This window comes from Auxenochlorella protothecoides, assembly GCF_000733215.1.
Source record: "Auxenochlorella protothecoides strain 0710 unplaced genomic scaffold scaffold101, whole genome shotgun sequence".
Lineage (NCBI taxonomy): Eukaryota > Viridiplantae > Chlorophyta > Trebouxiophyceae > Chlorellales > Chlorellaceae > Auxenochlorella > Auxenochlorella protothecoides.
The window spans coordinates 156,346-176,677 of record NW_011934437.1 but is presented as its reverse complement, the minus strand read 5'-3'; the positions used below and the strand labels follow the sequence as shown (position 1 = coordinate 176,677).

Below are 20,332 nucleotides of genomic sequence, written 5' to 3'. Positions count from 1 at the left end.
AAGCACACCCCGCACGCAGTTCCTCCTCAGCTCCAAGGCCGTATCGATCCTGTAAGCATCGCAAGAATTGTTGGTCTGCCGTGAAGGCCTGCAAGTGTAACCTCTAAGCAAGGATACGCTGTTTTTCTCGAGATCCTGAGGCGCCCAAGCTGCTGGACAACTCCACCGATGTGACACCCGGCTCATGCCACCCCAGCCTAGAACCCCTTGACCTGCAGAACCTTTGGGGCGCCTTCATGACCGAGACCCAGACGCTGGCCGCCCAGCACCCCTACACCCAGACCCCCAGTGCGAGCCAGATGGGGCAGTGGGCCTCCTGCTTCTGCATCGGAGCCGTGCTGGGCCTGTTCTGCGTGAACCCTGACGCAGGGGACTACGGAGCTTGGGAGGCACAGGCTCATGCCCTCATCCAACGATTTGGGGCTGCCTTTGCAGCTCAGGGCTGCACCCTGACCTTGGAAAGAACTAGGTAAGTGGTCGGGAGTGAGTGAGTGAAGGTATTCAGGTGGAGAGCAGCTTCCATTTCCTTCGTGCTGTGCAATTTACAGATGTCCATCCTTGTGTTCGTGACATCACTTCATCTCTCAACAAGCTGCCCGAGCCAGCTTACCCCATTCCACCCCCACAGAGATTACTTCTTCCAGATAATCATCGATCCTTACTTTGCTGTTGGAAAGCCTGTGCAAAAGGGGCCATAAGACCGACTTCCTTAATGTCATGGCATTGTATAGTATTGGAGGCCCGGAACTCATACTCCATCTCTGTCTCCTATGATGGATTTACTGCTACCACACTGATCGCAAAGAGGTTTCCATGCTCACTTGGTGAGGTCCTGGTGGAGTATCATCATCTCCGGCCTTTTGTCACCATGGTATGACGGTCACTCCCATGCCCAGAGCTGTGCCCTTCTGTAGGAGCGATACTTGCAGCCCTATATCCTGAGAGAGCCTTGCATCGATCCCAGCTGATGTAAAGAGGGGGGTGAAGCTGCTCAAGTTGCGGGTTTGGAAATTGTGCTGGTGGGACCGAATTTCACAGACTTGCCACGCAAGCCTCCGAGAGACAATGGTCAGCACCGCAACCCGGCACGCCCATCCAATTGGAGTATGCAGGCCATCGGCATTGCCCTCTGATCTGCATAACACACAGCTTGATTGAGATCTGACACCATTGGACGCTGAGTGTCTGCCCCTATAAGAATGTGGGGGGGGCGGACGACCCTCTTGATATGCTTGTGTGCACTATGCACCACTCCCGTGGCCTCTTACCAGCCACCGACAGGTCCGTATATTGGTCGCAGCAGTTCAAAATTCTCGTATGGCTCCTCACGGAGCAAGGATCTCATCTCACATTGTAAGAGGCGCTCCCGGTCCACCCATCTGGATCACTTCAGCTGGGTGAGTGTCGAGGGCTTGAAGCACCGTCATGGGGGATGCACAGCCTCACTTGCCCACCAAGTTTGGTCCCTTCCTCGTGGGGCCTTGATCTCGATTTGGATTCCCTGCGACCTCACCCGGGCCACGTACGACCCTCTTGACCTCACCTGTCAGTGCCCACCCGCCACCCGTAGGCCACCCCCACCAAGTTTGACCAGCGGTACTATGTCTGCTCGGAGCACTACAAGCCTGGAGGCCCAATCTTCTTTTACCTGGGGAATGAGGCGGATGTGACGCTCTACCTTAATAACTCTGGTACTGCTTGAGTTTTTTGTAGGAGATGGGGAGGCTGAAGTGGTTCCAAGATGGGTTTTGTTACAGTCTGGCTCCTAAAAGCTGGCCATTGAAGGCCGGGATGCAGGCATGGGCCCTCCTCACTGTTTGCCTGTTGTCCTCACCAAACTTAGGTCGCTGAAATCCCTACCCCAACCTTTTCCCCCTCCCACATGCCCCTATCCTAACACCCCTGCCCAACACACACCAGGTCTGATGTGGGAGCTGGGCCCCAAGCACTCGGCACTGCTGGTGTTTGCAGAGCACCGGTACTATGGCGAGAGCAAGCCCTTCAAGAAGAGGACGCGGCACAGCATGCACTGGCTGACCACCGAGCAGGCCATGGCCGACTATGCGGAGCTGATCTGGGAACTGAGGACCGAGCTGGGCGATGTGGACGCCCCCGTCGTGGGATTTGGGGGGTCCTACGGCGGCATGCTTGCGGCCTGGTTCCGCATGAAGTATCCGCACCTCCTGGACGGGGCCATTGCCGGATCAGCCCCCATCTGGACGTGAGAGAATGGGATAGGAGGAGGGGTCCTTACGTGTATTGCTGGTTGCTGGCTCAACCTACCAGTGCCAGTGGCTTGGAAACTAGCGACCACGGCCCTCCGGGTCGTGGCATGGCAGCGTCTTCTTCCCTGTACTCGAGCGCTGCCATGAACAGCTAGACTGGGTGTCGGGGTCTGGGCCTGAGACCCCTCGCGTTCCACCAAACAACCCCCACGCTCCAAGCCCAGGTTTCTGGGGGAGGATCCTGCGTACGACGCCGGTGGTTTTGCCGCCGTGGTCACGCGAGACGCCAGCGAGGAGGGCGGCTCTGCGCCGGCCTGTGTCGCCAACGCAAGGGTGAGGGCGGGGATGCCAGGGTCCTTCTGGACTGAGCCTCATGCCTTGGCACCCAACTGAGTGCCACACACCAAACACCCTGGGCGTGCAGGCTGGGTGGAAGCTGCTTTTCAAGCTGGGGGATTCGGAGGCGGGGAGGCACAAGCTGTCGCAGGCCCTCGGCCTCTGCAGCCGGGCAGCCCCGCGGACCAGCGCCGACGTGGAGGCGCTGGCCGAGTGGCTCCAGGGGGCCTGGGACTACCTGGCCATGGGCAACTGTGAGTGAAGTGGTCTGTGACGGGGATTGCCCAGTGCAGCGAGAGACGCGGGGACAGGCACTGCTGCGGCGCTGCACCGCAGAGAAAGGGCAAGGGCAGGGCACCTTGTTTTTAACGCCTGGGATCTGATGATTGAGTTGTGGGGTCCGATGGCGCGGTGTGGGACCCCTGTTCCGGGGTGCCTCTGCTCACCCGCTCACTCGTATGGTGCCACCCCAACTGCACGCATGCCGCGCAGATCCCTACCCCAGCGGATACATGCTGAACGGCGACGGCGAGCTGCCGGCGTACCCCGTGCGGGTGGCCTGTCAGCACCTGGCGGATCCACAGCTGCCCAATGACCACCAGGCGCTGTTGAGGGGCCTGGGTCTTGCATCCGGCGTGTTCTACAACCACTCTGGCAACCTGCCGTGCTTCGACTGGGAACAGGTGGGCTGTGTTGGGTGGGATGGGTTGGGGAGCGGACCTTTTGCAATGATGCCTGCAACCAGCAGCTGTGCTCCCAGCCAACACTATGATGGGCTCGCCCTCCCCCTCGGCTCAGCAGTCCACCACTCTCCCTGGGCCCCAAAATAAAAGGGAGCCAATCCTGAGGAGGACGAGGTGGAGGACCTCTGGGGCTACCAGGCATGCACCGAGCAGTTCATGCCCTTCAGCCGGGATGGCGAGAATGACATGTTCTGGCCACAGGTATGGGGCGATGTGGTGGGATGCACCAGCGGCCACAGCGTGGAAAGGTGCAGGCGGGCTTGGCTCGACCGATGTGCGACATGGGAAGCCCCATAATATTCAGTTCGCCGGCGTGTGGAAGGGCACCTCGAAGTATGTGTATGTCTGAATCCCCCCCTCGCACATTGTACGCACAGCCCTTTGACCGAAAGAAGGAGGTGAAGAGATGCCAGAAGACGTGGGGGGTGACCCCACGTGCCTACTGGCCCAGCATCGAGTGAGTTGATGTCTGGTCGCCGATTGTGCCTGTTTTGGAATCAGGATTTGTATTGGGAAAGTGTCCGAGGAGGACGCCCACTACGTTTCCAATCGCCACGAGCCCCACCTGGCAAAGATTTGATACGCATCCCCTGCACCATCCATCCGGCCAGGTGGGGAGGCAGACGCTTGGAGGCTGCTAGCAACATCGTGTTCAGCAATGGGCTCTACGATCCATGTAAGGCTTGCTGTGGTAATAAGCGGCTGCGATCGTCAGGCCACGGAGAGGGTGCATCAGCCAGGGGCTCACACCCATCTTCCCTTACTGACCAATTGCTTTGTAGCCATGGCAATTCCTGAGCTCTAAAACCTGTCCCTGTGCCTCCCCGTCAGGGAGCTCTGGCGGCGTGCTTCGGAACCTGTCGGAGACCTTGGTGGCCATCATCATCCCAGAGGGAGCCCACCACCTCGACCTCATGTACGGTGTGGGGCCTTAATTCGTCCGAGAAGGGACACGCCTGCACAGATCGAGATGCTGGACATGTAGCCCCTGCATACGAATCACATCTGTGCACGTCTGAATCGAGCATGGATCTACGACTCCTTCTGTCAAGCAGCCCGCCTTCTTTCATCCCCCAATCACTGCCACAGGTTCTCGCACCCCCTAGACCCCGAGTCGGTGAAGCAGGCGAGGGCTCAGGAGGAGCACTGGATTGGCGTCTGGGTGCAGGAGGCACGAGCCAGGTCGACAGGAGGGAGAAGTACTGATCTAGGCGCAGGGGCCAATGCTGTGGCTGTGAAGTGAGGTTCCAACAGCTTATTTTTGCTCTACATATGGGCTGGACAAATTTTCCTTGCTCAGCATACTGTACATGCGACAGGAAGCATCGCATCGATGTCAACAGGCAGGTGAACCATCCAGATGCCAAGGCAACAAGGTTAAAGGTCAATACCGGAAGCTGAGGGGAAGGTGCAGCATAGGTTCCGGGTACCAGCTAGCTGCTCCATTCGTGCACGGGATCGCCCCTTTATCCCCGTGTCCGTTGCCCCATCAAAATACACACCCTCGAGCCTACTTCGCCATCGTACTGCTGGAGGCTTACTTAATCCACCCAAATCTACACCTTTTGGACCCCCTCGCACGCCAGCGAGACGCATCGCTATGGCTTCCTACGGCACTTCCGGCACTCATGACGTCAAGGAGACCGTGCGGCGCGCGGAGGTGGTGAAGACCACCAAACTCGAGCCCACCGTGCCGGCCCCGCCCCGCCCAAGTGAGCGCGAGGTGGATCTGAATGGCGTGCTTGTCCCAGGGGTGCTCGATGGGGCAATCTGGCGTTCCATCTTGATTGGGTGGATAGGGTACTCCTCCGGCGTGGAAGGGATCTGACCAGGCCAGGGTGCTCCCACGCCGCTCACTCAGGCCTAAATTCCTTTTTGAACGTACCACAGGCGGCGATGGCAGCGTCCCCAACAACAGGGAGGAGTGGAAGGATCTGCTCGCCCGCGCCGCGCCCTGGCTGATCGCCGCCGCCGTCGTGGCCCTGGGTGCCGGCGCCCTGAACAAGGCCGAGGAGGAGGAGGGCTCCGTCGGCCTCTGGGGCAGGAAGAAGGGACGCCAGGCTGGCGACGCCGCGCGCGATGCCAAGAATTCCGCCAAGCGCGGTTGGTTCGGGCTGAAGCGCGAGGCCGGCGGCGCAGGCGAGGACGCCAAGGGCAAGTGGCAGGACACCAAGGCCACCGCCAAGGACAAGTGGCAGGACACCAAGGCCGCGGCCAAGGACAAGGCGGGGCAGGCCAAGGACGGCGCCTCCAATGCCGGCTCCTACGTGGCGGACAAGGCCGCTGACCTGGCCGAGGCCTCCAAGCAGGCGGCACTCCGGGCCGAGCACACTGTGGCCAAGGCCGGGAGCAAGCTGGGCGCCGCCGCCAGCGGGGCCGAGGAGACTACCGGGCGCGCGCTCAAGGATGCGGGGAGCAAGCTGGAGAGGGACGGCAGTGAGGGACGGCGCCAGTACAAGGGCGACGCCATCAAGCACGACCTCCAGAGCAAGCCCTGGTGGCAGTTCTGGTGAGCGGCGACCCGCTGACCTGGCTGAGGCGGGACTGGCTTCTGGCAAGGTGGTGGAGGCTGTAACCCCTTTCAGAGAGTCCGTCCTCAAGACCACGTTCCTGGGTCGCCTCCGCCCACTGTCCCTCCATCGCCAATCGTGTCGGCTCATTGCATGCATGCATGACACAACAGACATTGCCCCCTCTGACCATCTGGTGGTGTGTGCCGTGTGCTCAGAACCCAGGCGCCGGCCGACCACTGCCATCCACCCCACTCCCCTTTCTGTTCTGAAAACTATGCACTGCGTAGCACTCCGCTTCCATGCGTTGCATGATACTGTAAGCCTGATGATACAGCTCCCAGGCTCGGAGGACTTGTTTGTGCAAGAAAGCTGAAGAGGATAATGTCTGAGCTTTGCACATGACCTTATGCACACAGTCCTCGAGACATGAGCACCACCTGCAGGCACTCAGCGCAGGCGAGCGCCCCAACACTCGAACTGCATGCGGCGCTTATCAATGTCATGTACTGAACCCTCACACTCTCTGGAGCCCCAGTCCCCGCTAGACAGACTACAAGTGATTGATCTACGCAGTACGAGAACAGGGAGGCAGTGTCAACACATGCGGACAGAGGATGCGCAAGGGCTGGTGCACCCCGTAGTAAGCATGGTCTCCCGCCCGAACACAGCAGTGGGGACAGGTGGTGGTCGGGGAGCGCTCGGCATGCATGCCGCTGTCCAGCAAAAGTTCTCCGGGGCTGGATAGGACTTGTAAAAAGGCAACTCATCGGCAGATGGCGGACCCGTGCTGTGCAGGTGCCGCCGAGAGGATTGTATTCCAGTGGTTTGGTTGTGTCGGTGGCAGGGGCCGGTGTGGGAAGGGTGCATGCCCGTCGCGCGACGTCCTCGGGAGGACGACGCGGCTGGTCACACTGCTGCTGGTGTGGCCAAGGGACGGCTCGCCAGAAACTCAGGGACTGGCTGGGAGCGGCGCAGGGGACCCCGGTCCCACCCACCCCACCCACAGGGGTGCAGGGCGAGGGGACCTGGAGCTGCGCGCAGCCGAGCGCCATGGGGATGGGACACCGGGCCGCGGCAGCCTGGTGCCGCCTGCTCCGCACGCTGCATGGGCTCGGCGCGGGTCCGTGCCCGCTGGCCAGGGCCCCATGCGCTCACCCCGCTTGGCGCTCGGCAGGGGCCCCGTGCTGCACCCTGGCCGCGAGGAGGGGCATGGCCCGCACCCGCCCCCCGCCCCCGCCGGGGTTTGCGCACCGCACGGCCGAGAGCGCGGCCGCGGCCCGTCCCAGGTCGGCGTCCGGGTGCAGGCGCAGGCGCCAGCCCAGGCGCGGCAGCAGCACGGCCTGCAGGCCGACCATGCTCCGCACCAGGGTGGGCACGATGTCTGCCAGCCGGGAGGCCACCTGCGTCGGGCGCGGGGCGGCGGGCGGGCGTCGCACATGCTGCAGCTGGTGCTGGCGAGGGGGAGGCGGAGGGGGTGCGGCGCATGCACAGTCGCCAGGGGGGCGCGTGTCGCGCGTGCCTGTGAGGGGCAGAAGGAGTCGGCCTGAGTGCACCCCTCCCTCACCTGGGGCTGCGCGTGGCACAGGGGCGCCAGGTACTCCAGCAGGGCGGTGGTGGCGGAGGAGCGGTGCGCATCCATCCAGGAGTCGGCGATCCAGAGGAGGGTGAGCAGCAGGTCCTCCCGCTTCAGCTGCTCGGCTGGAAAGGGGGAATGCATGCGGCAGTCGGAACAGGGGGGGCATTCGGCCCTGCGTGTTCAAGGAACTCAAAGCAGCGGCCCCAGTGCATCATGAGTGAAGGCAACAGGGCAGCAATACGGTGGCACAGCTCCATAATCCCCGGCGGTGACAGGGCTGAAGCATTCCATGGCTGGGAGCATGAGGAGCAGAGGAGACGCCGGGGAGATCGTCAGGGAGAGGGGCAGCCTTCAGCCCGGCCCCGGCCCAGGCGGGATGCACGCGGCGAGGCACACGCCTTCGATCTCTCGATCCCAAACAGTCCATCTTCCCGCGACACACATCCAACCAGCCCCACCTTCACACCCAGCCCGGCGAGCCAGGGCGAGCACCACGGCCAGGCTGGTGTGGGTGCCGCCCCTGCTGTCCTCGCTGAGGCTGGCGCCCCTCCTGTTCAGAGCGCCAAGGGCTGATAAGATGAGGGGGGACTGGCTGGCGGCTCGGATGAGGGAGGTGGCGGAGTCGAGGATGGCGGGGCACTGGCTCGGGTCTGCATCCGGAGGCAGGGGCCGGTCCCAGGCAGGAACGCCGATGGCGTCCTGGCACGGCGGGGTGCATGGGGATGTGGGGGATTCTGCATACGCCTCGCGCAATCTCTTGAATGAAGACTTTCTTATAGGTGTTGACATCCCGTCCCTGGATTGTGGGCAGGGGCGCGTGGGGTGGGAGGGGTCGACGTCGACCGCGAACGAGGCAACCTATGGAGTCCGATGCAGGAACCCCATCATGCATGCAGTCTGGATGGCTGTGGCTGCAAGACATGTCCAAAAATCTCTAGTGTGAGCAGCAGTGGCATCGCCTGCCACCTCCCTGCACCCCCCGCGCACCGGAGGTTGTCGCACCCAGACTGCCCGCTCGCGTCGGGAAGATGCTCTGTCGCCCGGAAAGCCATGGCCCCCACAGGCAGCGTGCAGGGACGCACAGAGCCTCACACTTCAACTACGTTGCCAAAGTGCCGATCGAAGTCGATTGAGTTGGGTAAGGAGGGTGGTGGCCTGGCGGAGTTCTCGAGATGGGGATGCCCTAAGCCGACCTCGATCAATTTCTGCTCAACAGATGGGCATCGTGAAACGTTGACACCGCTGTTCTTAGACGATCATCGACGTGTCAGCTGAAATATAGGACTCTGTGCCCAGGTATGCAATAACTGATGTGCTCTGGGGAGCGGCTTCTGTAGACTCCCTTGATTTACTCTGTGATAAACTCCGTCCGGAGTTTCAAAATCAAAGGCCTGTCACATATGCGCGGGAAGGTGGATGGCGCCATTCTGCAGGCGGAGCTGTGAGTGCAGCGAGCGAAGACACAGCGATTCGAACAGCAAGGCTTCGAATATGGCCACCTTCCGGCCATAGAAGATCACCGGGACGTTGCATGTGCAACCAAATGACCCCATAGGCCGTGCCTAGGTGAATCGCTCCGGTTGCCCCGGTGCGCTTTCTGCACGTGTCCGGTTCACAGCAGCTGTATTGCAAGCCGCACCCTCGGAAGTACCATCACGAGACCTCTTGAAGATTCATGCAGCCCATGAAGGCTCCTACCGTTCGAGAGAGACCTGGGTGTGGAACAGCCTCACCGAGACTGAACTGCTGGTCCGGTTCGCTGAGTGAGTGACCTGGGTTGCCATGAACTGGCCCCGAGGCCTTGCGACCGCGAGATGCACGAGACTGATGGAGGTTCTAGTATACTTGAGAAAGCGCCCACTGCCTGCTGAGGCAAGCAAGGCCAGCACTAAAAAGACTCATCAAGAGCATGCCTGTGCTCCCCCGCTCCGTCACCCCTCTAGAGCCCTGTGCGAAGCTGATGGACTAGGGCGATCCTCAATTGCCGGGAGACATCCGATAAATGGCTTCAAAGCAGCGATTGATACTCGGGTGATGCATACGCTGGCATTAGCGTTATATCGCGTACTGGATGGAAGTCTCATCCCCCAGACATGCGACGCAGTGTTAACGCTCCCTAGACTGTCAACTCAGCATAGAGCCCAAGCGCACTGTGAATGTTGCGCGGTGTCCTTGGTTCAGCTCGTCGCCTTGAGTGCGCTAGTATCGCAAATAAACCAAGCGTCGGACGCCGTGTGGTCGTTCGAGCTGTGACCATGCCGCCCGCACAAAAGCTCGCGGCCAACCTGATCGGTATGCTGGACGCGGGTGCGCTCTTCCTTGCGTTGCACCCCCACCACCGAGACACGTCACTGGTATGCATGCCTTTGACCCTCAGATATCGGCGCCAACCTCACGGACCCCATGTTCTTGGGGAGCTACCATGGCAAGACTGGCGTCCACCCACCTGACCTGGACCGCGTCTTGCAGAGGGCCTGGAGTGCAGGTGTGTCATCCTGGAGGTGGGAAGAGGGTCTCATTCAGGGGCTGCGATCGGGTCGAGACTGTACTGGGTAGTTTGGGCCGGGCGCTCTGCTGGGATGCCAGGAGATGTGAAGACAAGGACAGCGCAGTGGTGGAGGACTTCTGCCGCACCTGCAGCTCCTCTGCCATCATGAGGTTTCTGGTACACTTTCCATGATACACAACAGTGCCCATCATCATCGTCTCAACCACCAGGCCTAACACGGATTGTGATCACTGCCACCAATCTGGAGGAAAGCAGGGTAGCACTGGCCCTGGCACGCACAGATGGTGCGCCCCCGCTGTACTCACCGCCTAGATGACTGGCCGCATCCTTATGAGGGTGGATGCGTGCAGGAAGGCTTCTTAGCTACTCAGTCTGGCCAAATACCCTCCTGAGGTTGGCAGCTGCGGTCTTGTACCCGCGCCATGCGTCACGCCAGCCAGCACGCCCCTTCCTTGTCCCTCACATCGCAGCCCGGCTATACTGCACGGCAGGCGTGCACCCCACTCGTTGCGGGGAGATTGAGGCTGCCCCTGAGGGTGCCGCCGCCTACTGGGAGGCACTGCGCGGCGTGCTGGAGGAGGGGAAGAGGGAGGGGAAGACCGTGGCGGTGGGGGAGTGTGGTCTCGACGGTGACAGGTGAGTGCTGCGGGTGCACATGCTAACCCTGTGTGTCAGGCACAGGTGGGTCGCTTTTGCATGGTGCAGCGCAGGCCTGCAGCGAGCGATGGCTTCTACCCGCCTCCCCGTCTCCTCTTTCACCACACAGGCTGCAGTTCTGCGACATGGTCACGCAGCAACGCTGGTTCGAGGCCCACTTCCGCCTGGCCGCCGAGGTCCAGCTGCCCATGTTCCTGCACCTGCGGGCCGCCGCACCTGCTTTCCTCGACACCCTCGCCAGGCAGCCAGGTGGCGGGCTGGGGAAATGGGGAGGAGGGGGCTTTGGGGGGGGGGGAGGGATGGCAGCGCTGTCTCCTCAGGGACAAATGGCCATGCTATCGAGGGTCTGGACAAGGGGATGGGTGTCTGTGAAGCGCAGCTGCCGGGTAGGGTCAGGAGGGGTGGCGGTGGCTCACAAGGAGCTTTACTTCAACGCTCCTCTTCACCTGTTGCAGCGGGTGCTCTGCGGGGCGTGGTGCACTCTTTCGATGGGACGCTGGAGGAGGCCCACAAAGTGCTGTCCTACCCGGGCCTCTTCATAGGACTTAACGGGTGCAGCCTGAAGACAGGCAAGTGCCTGAGGCTGGGTGTGGGGGCATGGTTGCAGGGCCGTGGGAGTGGGTCATACATGTTCTTGGGAAGCGGACTACAGGTTCCTAGATTCCTACAGAGAGTCTTCCAGCGTGGGGAATACACAGGGTTCTGGAGGTTCAGCAGCCGGCACTGTTCTCCCACGAGCATCCAGTCAGCCGTTCACTCCGCACCCAAGATGCAGCGGAGAATGTCGCGGTGGCGGCTGCCCTCCCGCTGGACCGGATCCTGCTCGAAACGGATGCCCCCTGGTGCGAGATCCGGCCGAGCCATGCTGGTAGGCTGTGTGGCTGGGCGGGGTGTGGGAGTGCCACGCGCTGTCGTCCCGCCAGCCTGTGTAGGACACGAGCTCGTGTGATGAGGGCCTCGCTGCCTCTGGAGGAACCCATACCGTCCAGGGATGAGACAAGGATGGCCTGTGACGCCTCATGCCCCTGTCCAGCACCCAGCAGCCCCTCGCTACCCCTCTTGTTCCCCAGCACATGTTCACGTCCAGACCAGGCTCCAGGTCAGGGACAAGAAGAAGTGGGACCCAGACGCAGCGATCAAGTCGAGGAACGAGCCCGCCAACCTTCGTCAGGTCCTGGAGGCAGTGGCGGGGGCACGCGGGATGGAGGCTGGCGCCCTGGCAGCCCAGGTGCATGCCAATGCCCTCGCCCTGTTCTTCTCCGGCTGAGGGTGTCCAGCTCGGGATGCTGGCTGGATATTGCATGGTGACTCCAGCTCACAACCCAATCTCGAGGTGTTTGACAGATTTAGGGAGTCAGATGTACAGGGTATTGTGCATCGGGGTAGGTGAGGCAGGTGCTGGGAACATACAAGCGAGACAATAGTGACACAGAGAGGCAAGGTGGGCCACTGAGGAGGGCTCGACGCACTGCGTCAGTCAAAGTCCGAGTCCTCGTCCGAGTCGGTGCGATGTCGCCCGCCCCGCCTGACAGTGCGTTCCGTGCCTTCCCGCTGCACGCCCGCTGCCTTGTTGTGATGCACATCCTCTGAGATCGCCCCCGCAGCTGCCAGTCTGTGTGTTTCGAGGCGTGCAGGAGGGAGGGTGTTAAGTAACGGCTTTTAGAAAGGGTCGCAGACCTGGAGTGGACCCAGCTGGGCACTTGAAGCCCCGCAAAGACACCGCACGGCGGACGAGGCCTGTCATGTGCAGAAGAAGGCAGGCACGCGCACCTGGCTTCCAGTGCACTGGTGGGGAAGTCATCGCTTCCTCCCAGCTCGTTGAAGCCGACGACATAGTCGGTGGCTTTGCCCGACTTGACAATGGCCAGGGTGGGCAACATCCATATCTTCAACCGATCTGCAAGAGGGTGTGAGCATGATGTGGGCATGCTGGCTTCTTATGGACGGTAGCCAGGATGGAAACAATAACCCTTGAAAAATATGCAGAAGGACTCCCAGACAGGCTTCAACGGCATCAATGGGGTTGGCGGGCATGCTCGCTGGATGACCAGGCAGCATGTGCCTTGACAATCCACGATGGTGAGCCCTCACTCGAATCAAACTCCAGGGCATGAACTCCATCTCCACACTCCCCATCCATCACTACACACCCTCACCTGTCAGGAAAGGTGCTTTCTCGGCTGCAACCCTGACAAACTTGGTCTCCATGTGGGAGGGTGCCAGCCGTGCCAGGTGCATGTCCATCACCCGGCAGGGCTCCGAGGACCTGTAGAAATGCGCCACCAGCCTCTCCTCTCCCCTGGCACACTGCAGGGGTCACAGCAAAAAGGACCTGAGGTGCACAGCCTGTGCAGCACAAGTGCGGCAAAGCCGTGACTCATCCCCCTGAGCAAGCACGGAGGCCGCAGCCTCCAAGACGCTCATGAGCAGGAGACAGCCGCCATGCTGGCAAGGAAGCTCAGTCGGAATGCAGCAGTAGTCCCTGATCATACTCTGGACCTTCCTCACCTTGAAAAACTCCTTCTCCTCCACTTCCTGCACCTCTCCATGGCCCCGTGCAGCCCACTCTGCCTTCCTTTGTTGAAGCCTGTGGGGAGCACAACATAGCGAAGTGGCAGGACACCCAGCATCATACGCCACTTTGAGCACGAGATGGACACCGCGCGCTCTGATGGGACCGAGCTGCCTTATACTTGGATGAAAGACCGCCATTGCATGATTCCTGGGCGTCGTCTTGCCAGACGCACGATGCATGTGTCCAATCCCGCACTCAAGTATTCAAACAGCGCACCTTTTCATTTCTTGTACGCGGCGTTGGCGAAGAGCCTCAATATCATCGGGATCTAGGTTGTCCATGGCATGAAGCTGCGCGTCTAGTGCTGTCTCCATCTCTTCTGCTGCTCGCAGCACCTGCTGCTCTACGGCAGCCTGGATCACAGACTGCATGATTGTTCACGAGCTAGTGCTAAAGGTTCAAGATGGTGAATGGACTCAGAAACAGTGTGGGTCGGAACACTTCGGCGTGATCGCCCAACACGCAGGGTCAGCCCTCGCAGTTCTCGCAATGCCGCCTACAAGAAGGTTTCAACAACAGCTCAGTGGTCCACGGATAAACTCTGTAGGGCTGCCCAACAAGACATGGTATTGATTCCGCGGGTACTTGGGCCGAGGCCAAGTTTGACTGTGCTGAGCATGCGCAGCATGGGAATGATGGGGTGCCGAGCCGGAGCGAGACAGGTGGACATAGCCTAGCGGGGGCCTAAAAGTCAAAGGAGCGCATGCTTTTCACTGCATGAGCCTGGCAATGCCATCTTCTAATCGTGAGCCGTGCCAGAGACGAGACCGTTTGGTACAGTGAGTGCCCTCCCGTTCGTAGAGAACAGATATGCCGCGGCGCGCATTTCGCGATTGAAGCCAACCAATTTGTTTTGTTTGGATCTGTAACACCATGGCCAACATGAAATGGCCATTCTCCATTGACTTTGACTGTGGTGAGAAGGGTGGAATGGCTGGGGGGGGCAAGGAGTTCAAAGTCAGTGGCCTGGTGTCATCCGGGCCGATGAATTAGATGACCAGGATGCCCAAGAACTGTCATACATTGGCCATGCAGTCCCAACTGGGGTTGCAGGCAAGGTGCTGCAGAGCGGCATTATCGTTTTGGGCGGAAATGGCAATGACTTATGTCCTGGTCTCGGTGTTGTGCAATGTGTAGCCCCTCCTCATGACTTGACCACCCCAGGCACATCCCTCCCATGCCTCATGCAGAAGACAAGATGTCCAGATTCTCTGGTACTCGAACGTTCATCCTCCTTCTTCGCTCCCTGGCCGAACGTGCTCACTCTCGATTGAACGGAGGGGTTGATGAGTGGAACGACAAACATCTTGCACCACTCGAGCTTGAGGCTGCAGAGCAGCTCTTCGACTGGAAGGTGATCTGGCGGCGTGTTCTCTCCTGGGTCGAGGAAGCTTGAGGCTGAACTGCAAGGTCATTGCAAGATGGAGCATGGGACGAGTCTGGTGTGCAGGTGCTGCGATGTTTGGGCCCGAGGCATGCTGATGGTGCTGAGTTGCACCACACCGCCTGGCAGTCACCGGGGACAGAAGGGCTGTGCGTGTCAAGCTGCCTGCCACCACGAGTGCTGAGTCGCGAGGACGTGACACTGAGCTCAGCTGCCTGTGCGCCCGCGCCGTCGACCCCTGGTGTGGGGCGGACGAGCACTCCCTTCATGTGGCAACCCCATGCAGGGGGGCGACATCTATGTGTCAAGAGCGCCGGGGCGCCTGGATGTGATGGGGGGCATCGCCGACTACAGTGGGTCCCTGGTGCTGCAGCTTCCCCTGCGCCAGGCCTGCCACGTCGCGCTGCAGCGGCAGGCTTCCGCGCCGGGGGAGGGCGAGCCCATGCTGCGCATCGTCAGCCTGGGCGCCAGGGACGGGCAGCGGGCGTGCCGCTTCGAGATGCCCATGCGCCTGTTGGTGAGCGGGCAGGCGACTGTGTGAGTGAGGGTCTCAGGGGAGTAGGGGCTGAGAGGCTGCACTCTGGTTCGATCACAGCCAGGCTGGGACAGCCTCGGCACAGAGCACCCCCGCAATCACCTCCAGGCCGCTTACACTGCTGCCCCCCGGGGCCCAACCCTCCCTCACAGGGCACGACGGAGCAGCCGCTGGACCTGCAGGCGGCCCGCGCTCTCTTGACACGCGACCCCGCCACCTCCTGGGCAGCCTACGTGGTGGGGGTGGTGCTGGTGCTGGCGCACGAGGCCCCCGAGTCCAGCCCGCTGGCCGGCGGTGCCGGGCTGGCCGTGCTCATCGAGTCCGACGTGCCGGAGGGTCGGGGCGTGAGCAGCTCGGCGGCGGTGGAGGTGGCGGCCATGTCCGCGCTGGCCGCGGCCTTCGGTGCCACACGCCTGGCCAGCGACGGCGCGGCGCTGGCGCTGGCGTGCCAGCGCGCGGAGAACCGGGTGGTGGGCGCGCCCTGTGGCGTCATGGACCAGATGGCCTCGGCGCTGGGGAGAGAGGGCGCCCTCATGGCTCTGCTGTGCCAGCCCTGCCAGTTCCAGGGCACCGTGGAGGTCCCGGAACACGTCAGCCTCATTGGCATCAGCTCGGGTGGGGATGGTGGGGATGGGGGAGTGCTGGGTGTGTGATGGGTGCTGGCCGACATTGAGGTGGCAGGGCAGGGCAGGCCCAGGGTGCGTTTGGGAGCCGGGTCGGCATCTGCTCTGCCTCGCTGACCTTGGAGCCGGCATGGTGCAGCTCGCACTGGCTGGACAGGCGTGGCCTCCCGGGCTTTGCGTGGCACTCCATTCCATCCTGGACCCTCCCCCCCTCCCCTGCGCAGGGGAGCGGCACAGCGTGAGCGGCTCCGACTACGGCGCCGTGCGCACGGGCGCCTTCATGGGGCTCAAGCTGGTGCAGCAGGCGTGCGAGTGCCGGGGGCAGCCGCAGCCCCGGTGCCTGGCGCAGGTGAGCCCCGAGGCGTGGGACGCCGGGCTGGGCGCCGTCTGCCCGGCAGAGCTGAGCGGCGCGGAGTTCCTGCGCACCCACGGCGAGCATCTGGACGACGTGACGGGGGTGGACCCCCTCGAGACCTACGCCGTGCGCATGCCCGCCGAGCACGCCGTGCGCGAGCACGGCAGGGTGTGCGAGTTTGCGCGCCTGCTGGCGGCGGGGCCCTCCGAGGACCAGCTGGAGCGGCTGGGGGAGCTCATGCTGGCCAGCCACGCCAGCTACGGCGCCTGCGGCCTGGGCAGCCCCGGCACGGACCGGCTCGTGGAGCTGGTGCGGGAGGAGCGGCGGCGCGTGGCGCGCAGGGGGCAGCGCCAGGTGCTGCACGGCGCCAAGATCACGGGCGGGGGCAGCGGCGGCACCGTCTGCGTCCTGGCCAGCGGCGGGGTGGTGGGGGAGATGGCGGGGGGGTGGGAGGCTGACCTGTACAGGATGGAGAGGCTCGGACGTGGAATGGAGTCCGATTTCGGGGCGGGCATCGGGAATGGTGTCGGAGGGGCGCCTTTGACGGGCGAGGAGCAGGACGGGGCGGCAGCGCCGCCCACGCAATGCAGCATCCTCCCGGAGGAGGCCCGCCCCGGTGCAGCTTTCCTGGGCAGCTCGAATGGAGCCCTGGAGTTTGGGGTGGTGAGACTGAGGCTGCCCAGGGCGCCAAGTGCTCGGCGAGGGTGAGCGTCGTGACCAGCTACATCCTGGTGTGCAGTCCCGCGATCCCCACCCACTTGCTGCGACGCAGTGGGATCAATACATGTCAAAGTGGTCAGTGTGGTGTGGGGAGAACACAGCACCACAAGCCAACGGGGTACACAGAGCGGGGTCAGTTGGGGATCTTGGGGACAGCATCGAGCGTCGGCAGCCTTTTGAGGAGCGACGCATCCCCGCCGTGATCGTGCGAAAGGCAGACGGCTCGGGGGGCCACATGGCACATCTGCCCCTACTCTCCCCAGAAGCGCCAGAAGGGCCTGCTCTCGTATCGCAGGCGCCGCTCCTGCTCCATACGCCTGGATGGGATGCGTGGATGGGATGGGGATGTGTGATGCTCGATCCAGTGAGGCATGGGTGTGGGGAGGTGTCGGCATGCTGACGTGGGTCTCCTTGCAAGACCTCCTGCGAAGTCTGTCCCGCAGGTGAACTGACCAGGCATGGTGCGGCCGGGGCAGGGCCGACGCCCGCCTGTCCCGGTCCAATGACACCACCGCGCAGCACCCATACCCGAGTCCCACCTCTCCCTGGAGGTCACATTCTTCTCCAGCACCCGGTTGGCACGGTGCGCCGCGTCCCGCGTCGTGGACGTCAAGTTCTGTGCGGCTTCCTTGGCGGTCCCCACCGCGTTGGCGGACTTGGCGCGCACCTCGTCGGCCGTCTCGCGCACGTTGGTCGCCAGGGTGTCCACCTGTTACGGGAGGGGGAGGAGGGATTGGAGGGGCGTCAGTGCGCAAAGGACACGGGGCCGAATGCACACGGGGTCCAACAGAAATGTGGGCGCAAGGGAGGCCCTGCATGGCTGCACAGGGGGCTGGAGGGAACCCATCAAGACCCAGGCAGCGCCCACCTTCTCGCGCACGTCCTCCAGCTTGCGCTGGCGGTACTTGGGGTCGGTGAGCAGTGGACCCGCCTGCTGGGACAGCCAGAGCACGGCCGCCACCGCAAAGCCCCACTCGGCGAGCTTGACCAGGCCGCGGACCGGCGTCTGGGAGGGAAGGGGAGGGGGGAGGGGGGTGCAGGTTGGTCTGCGGGGGAAATTCAAGGTGTTCTTATGGCATGGCCAGTGGCCAGCCATTCAAGTCTGCCTCACACCTGCCAGCACATCGCATCAGTGCAGGATTCCTGATCATCAACCTGGGCCCGCGCATCTTGCTGGCAAGGACGAGATCCAAGCCGCCCCCACCCTTCGCCGCGGCGCATGGTGATGGGATCCGCACCATGTTCACACCCTGCGCCCCTTTGCGCCCCCTCCAAACACACAGACACACACCGTGACCACGGCGACGATGCCCGGCGCGGCCTGGTCCCTGCGGAAGTCGAGGTAGCGCGCATCGGTGTTCTCCTTGAGGTCCTCAAAGGCGGCCTCAAAGAGGAGGCGGCGCAGGGCGGGGAGGTCGCTGTGACGCGTGAGCAGGGCCTCCACGCGACCCCAGGGGTAGCGCCGCACCGGCCAGAAGCGGCCCACCGCCAGGTCCATGTCGCGGCTGCCCACCACGGCAAAGGGCGGGCCGTCGTGCGCGCCCGCCTCGGCCAGCGCGCGGGGCGAGAAGGTCCACTGCGCGCCGTGGCGCGCCAGCGCGCGGGCCACGCGCGCGCGCTGCCCCGCCAGCTCCTCGCTGGTCATGGCGTCGGCCTTGGCCAGGACGGGGATCAGGGGCACGGCGGCGGCCAGCAGGCGCGCAAACTCCAGGTCGTTGGCGCGGCAGGTGTGGGGCGGGAAGAAGTAGAGGCAGGCGTCGACGCGGGGGTCGGGGTGGGAGGCCAGCGGCGAGCGGCGCCCGGGGTCCTGCTCCGCGTCCAGGAAGGCCTGGTTGCAGGCACGGATGTGGTCCAGCACCGCGGCCTGGTCTGAATCCAGGTCCTTGCCGTCGCCAAAGGCGGGCGTGTCCTGAGATTTTCCATGGTTTTTGGGGGGGGGGAGGGGAGGGGGGAGATGAGGGTGACGTAGTGTGCTGGAGGGGCAAGGGAGTCATGCGGCCGTGTTACGTGGCGGACGTTCGATACCGTGGCATCAAGTTCGAGGCGCAGGGGTTGCATGCAGGGCCCCGCCGGCCTTGGAGTCGAGGGGTGTGCAGCAACAATCCTGTCACTCCAGACCCGGCCTCGGGTCACAGGAATCCGCCACAAGCGCTCCGCCCAGCACACCTGCACGCGGTAGTGGTAGCACACGCGGCGCTCCACATCCTGCAGTACCACCTCGGTGCACAGCGACTCCGGGTTGTCCCGGAACGCCTGCGCGGGGGAAAGGGGGACGCACTCTCGCTCTCTGAAGCTGACAGCGGCCCGGTGTAGAGGGCCGCAAGCCCTGCTGAATTCTCACGCTCCCAATCCAGCGCCCGCCGAGTCCCACACCAGACACCCCTACATGCCGTCCATCCCCCTCGCTCCCCCTTTCACCGACTGCAAACTCGCCTTGCGCGCGCCCCTGGCAGGCGTGTCGGCGACGGGGAACTTGGGGTCGCTGGCGTACGCGGCAAACAGGTTCTTGATGAAGGTGGTCTTGCCAACGCCCGCCTCGCCCACCACTAGGATCTTCATGTAGCGGTGCGTCCAGTGGGAGTGGACGCGGGGCAGGCCGGCAAAGGCGGCCCGCACGTCCACCTCCCGCGCCAGCTGCACCCGCTCCAGCTCGGAGTGCAGAGTGCCCTGGATGATGGCACCCGCGTCGCTGAGCTGCTGGGACTCGGGAGGAGGCGAGCCGGGTGAGGCGGCCGAGTATGGAGGGGTGGCAGGGTCATTCCTGCCGTGGGGTTGAGGTGGGTACGAGGTTAGTATTGTGTTTTCAGTTCTCATTTTCCATGAAAATATTGCATATTTTTCAATCCAATCAACACAACCCTGCTGTCACAAGGCAGGCAGGGGTCCATCAGCATGCCCTCACTTCCCCACCCCCCCCACGACGACGGCGCACCGGTAGGTCGGGTCACGATCGGGGCTCCGGGGAGGGCTTCCATCGGCTGCACCCACTTCCTCGGTCCAAACCCTGGTCTCCACGGTTTCGGTCACGACCTGATCGCGCATGCCGGGCATGGTCTCGCCATTGAACACAAAGGGGTCTGCGATGGGCTCGGTGGGTGGGGGGGCAATTTCAGTGCTCTCAGCCTCCGCGATCCCAGAAGTCGACATGGCGTGAGTGAGCCAATACTATCTCCTATCAGTGGCGCTGGTGAACGATCGCGGGGGCAAGTGGGGCACTTCTCGCACGGTCTGGGTGGCATTCATGGGCGCGTGGCGCGATCAGGAAACTGCCCTGCAGCCAGCGCCCAGACGGGAAGCTGCTCGCCTCGGGAACCCCATGTGATCTTCCCGCCAGCGCGGTGCTGCAATGGGGAAAGAGAGAACTTTCGGAAACACCGTTCATGAAGGCCAGACTGGGCGATGAAGATCGTCTTGTCCACTCTCAAGAGGCTCATTCAGCCGGTGTGGAGCCAAGGGACCCTCAGGTGAGGCAGGGATAACTTCGGTCATCCTCCTGAACGGTGTCACACTGGCGGCATGCCTGGATGATCAGTTCGCATGAAGGGCTCAGGTATACCTCTCCATATGGGCCTACGCTTGCA

General features: G+C 62.8%; 8 protein-coding genes across 8 annotated transcripts; 5 read left to right on the top strand and 3 right to left on the bottom strand.

Annotated features, from left to right (window-relative positions):
- Positions 1 to 236: 236 nt before the first annotated feature.
- Positions 237 to 698, top strand: F751_0319 (hypothetical protein; the record flags this gene model as incomplete). Its single annotated transcript, XM_011403310.1, has 2 exons — positions 237 to 469; positions 629 to 698. 2 exons carry the CDS (start codon positions 237 to 239, stop codon positions 696 to 698), a joined length of 303 nt encoding a protein of 100 aa, XP_011401612.1.
- A 727-nt stretch (positions 699 to 1,425) lies between these two features.
- F751_0318 (Lysosomal Pro-X carboxypeptidase) lies at positions 1,426 to 4,102 on the top strand (the record flags this gene model as incomplete). Its single annotated transcript, XM_011403309.1, has 9 exons — positions 1,426 to 1,473; positions 1,571 to 1,691; positions 1,921 to 2,221; positions 2,450 to 2,558; positions 2,650 to 2,815; positions 3,054 to 3,244; positions 3,395 to 3,505; positions 3,682 to 3,761; positions 3,916 to 4,102. The coding sequence occupies 9 exons, from the start codon at positions 1,426 to 1,428 to the stop codon at positions 4,100 to 4,102; spliced, it is 1,314 nt and encodes a 437-aa protein (XP_011401611.1).
- An 802-nt stretch (positions 4,103 to 4,904) lies between these two features.
- Positions 4,905 to 5,817, top strand: F751_0317 (hypothetical protein; the record flags this gene model as incomplete). Its single annotated transcript, XM_011403308.1, has 2 exons — positions 4,905 to 5,016; positions 5,195 to 5,817. The coding sequence occupies 2 exons, from the start codon at positions 4,905 to 4,907 to the stop codon at positions 5,815 to 5,817; spliced, it is 735 nt and encodes a 244-aa protein (XP_011401610.1).
- A 1,151-nt stretch (positions 5,818 to 6,968) lies between these two features.
- On the bottom strand, positions 6,969 to 8,182 carry F751_0316 (hypothetical protein; the record flags this gene model as incomplete). Its single annotated transcript, XM_011403307.1, has 3 exons — positions 6,969 to 7,217; positions 7,382 to 7,515; positions 7,852 to 8,182. 3 exons carry the CDS (start codon positions 8,180 to 8,182, stop codon positions 6,969 to 6,971), a joined length of 714 nt encoding a protein of 237 aa, XP_011401609.1.
- A 1,466-nt stretch (positions 8,183 to 9,648) lies between these two features.
- F751_0315 (Putative deoxyribonuclease TATDN1) lies at positions 9,649 to 11,826 on the top strand (the record flags this gene model as incomplete). Its single annotated transcript, XM_011403306.1, has 8 exons — positions 9,649 to 9,700; positions 9,771 to 9,878; positions 10,112 to 10,186; positions 10,373 to 10,538; positions 10,669 to 10,808; positions 11,015 to 11,146; positions 11,335 to 11,427; positions 11,630 to 11,826. 8 exons carry the CDS (start codon positions 9,649 to 9,651, stop codon positions 11,824 to 11,826), a joined length of 963 nt encoding a protein of 320 aa, XP_011401608.1.
- Positions 11,827 to 12,032: 206 nt separating this feature from the next.
- On the bottom strand, positions 12,033 to 13,505 carry F751_0314 (Thioredoxin domain-containing protein 9-like protein; the record flags this gene model as incomplete). The annotated part of the gene is made up of 5 exons (XM_011403305.1): positions 12,033 to 12,171; positions 12,330 to 12,456; positions 12,716 to 12,866; positions 13,068 to 13,146; positions 13,351 to 13,505. 5 exons carry the CDS (start codon positions 13,503 to 13,505, stop codon positions 12,033 to 12,035), a joined length of 651 nt encoding a protein of 216 aa, XP_011401607.1.
- Positions 13,506 to 14,798: 1,293 nt separating this feature from the next.
- Positions 14,799 to 16,739, top strand: F751_0313 (L-arabinokinase; the record flags this gene model as incomplete). Its single annotated transcript, XM_011403304.1, has 3 exons — positions 14,799 to 15,035; positions 15,206 to 15,668; positions 15,901 to 16,739. 3 exons carry the CDS (start codon positions 14,799 to 14,801, stop codon positions 16,737 to 16,739), a joined length of 1,539 nt encoding a protein of 512 aa, XP_011401606.1.
- A 262-nt stretch (positions 16,740 to 17,001) lies between these two features.
- F751_0312 (Septin-7) lies at positions 17,002 to 19,898 on the bottom strand (the record flags this gene model as incomplete). Its single annotated transcript, XM_011403303.1, has 8 exons — positions 17,002 to 17,068; positions 17,291 to 17,460; positions 17,620 to 17,757; positions 18,043 to 18,327; positions 18,418 to 18,660; positions 18,918 to 19,004; positions 19,170 to 19,512; positions 19,684 to 19,898. 8 exons carry the CDS (start codon positions 19,896 to 19,898, stop codon positions 17,002 to 17,004), a joined length of 1,548 nt encoding a protein of 515 aa, XP_011401605.1.
- Between the last annotated feature and the right edge of the window lie 434 nt (positions 19,899 to 20,332).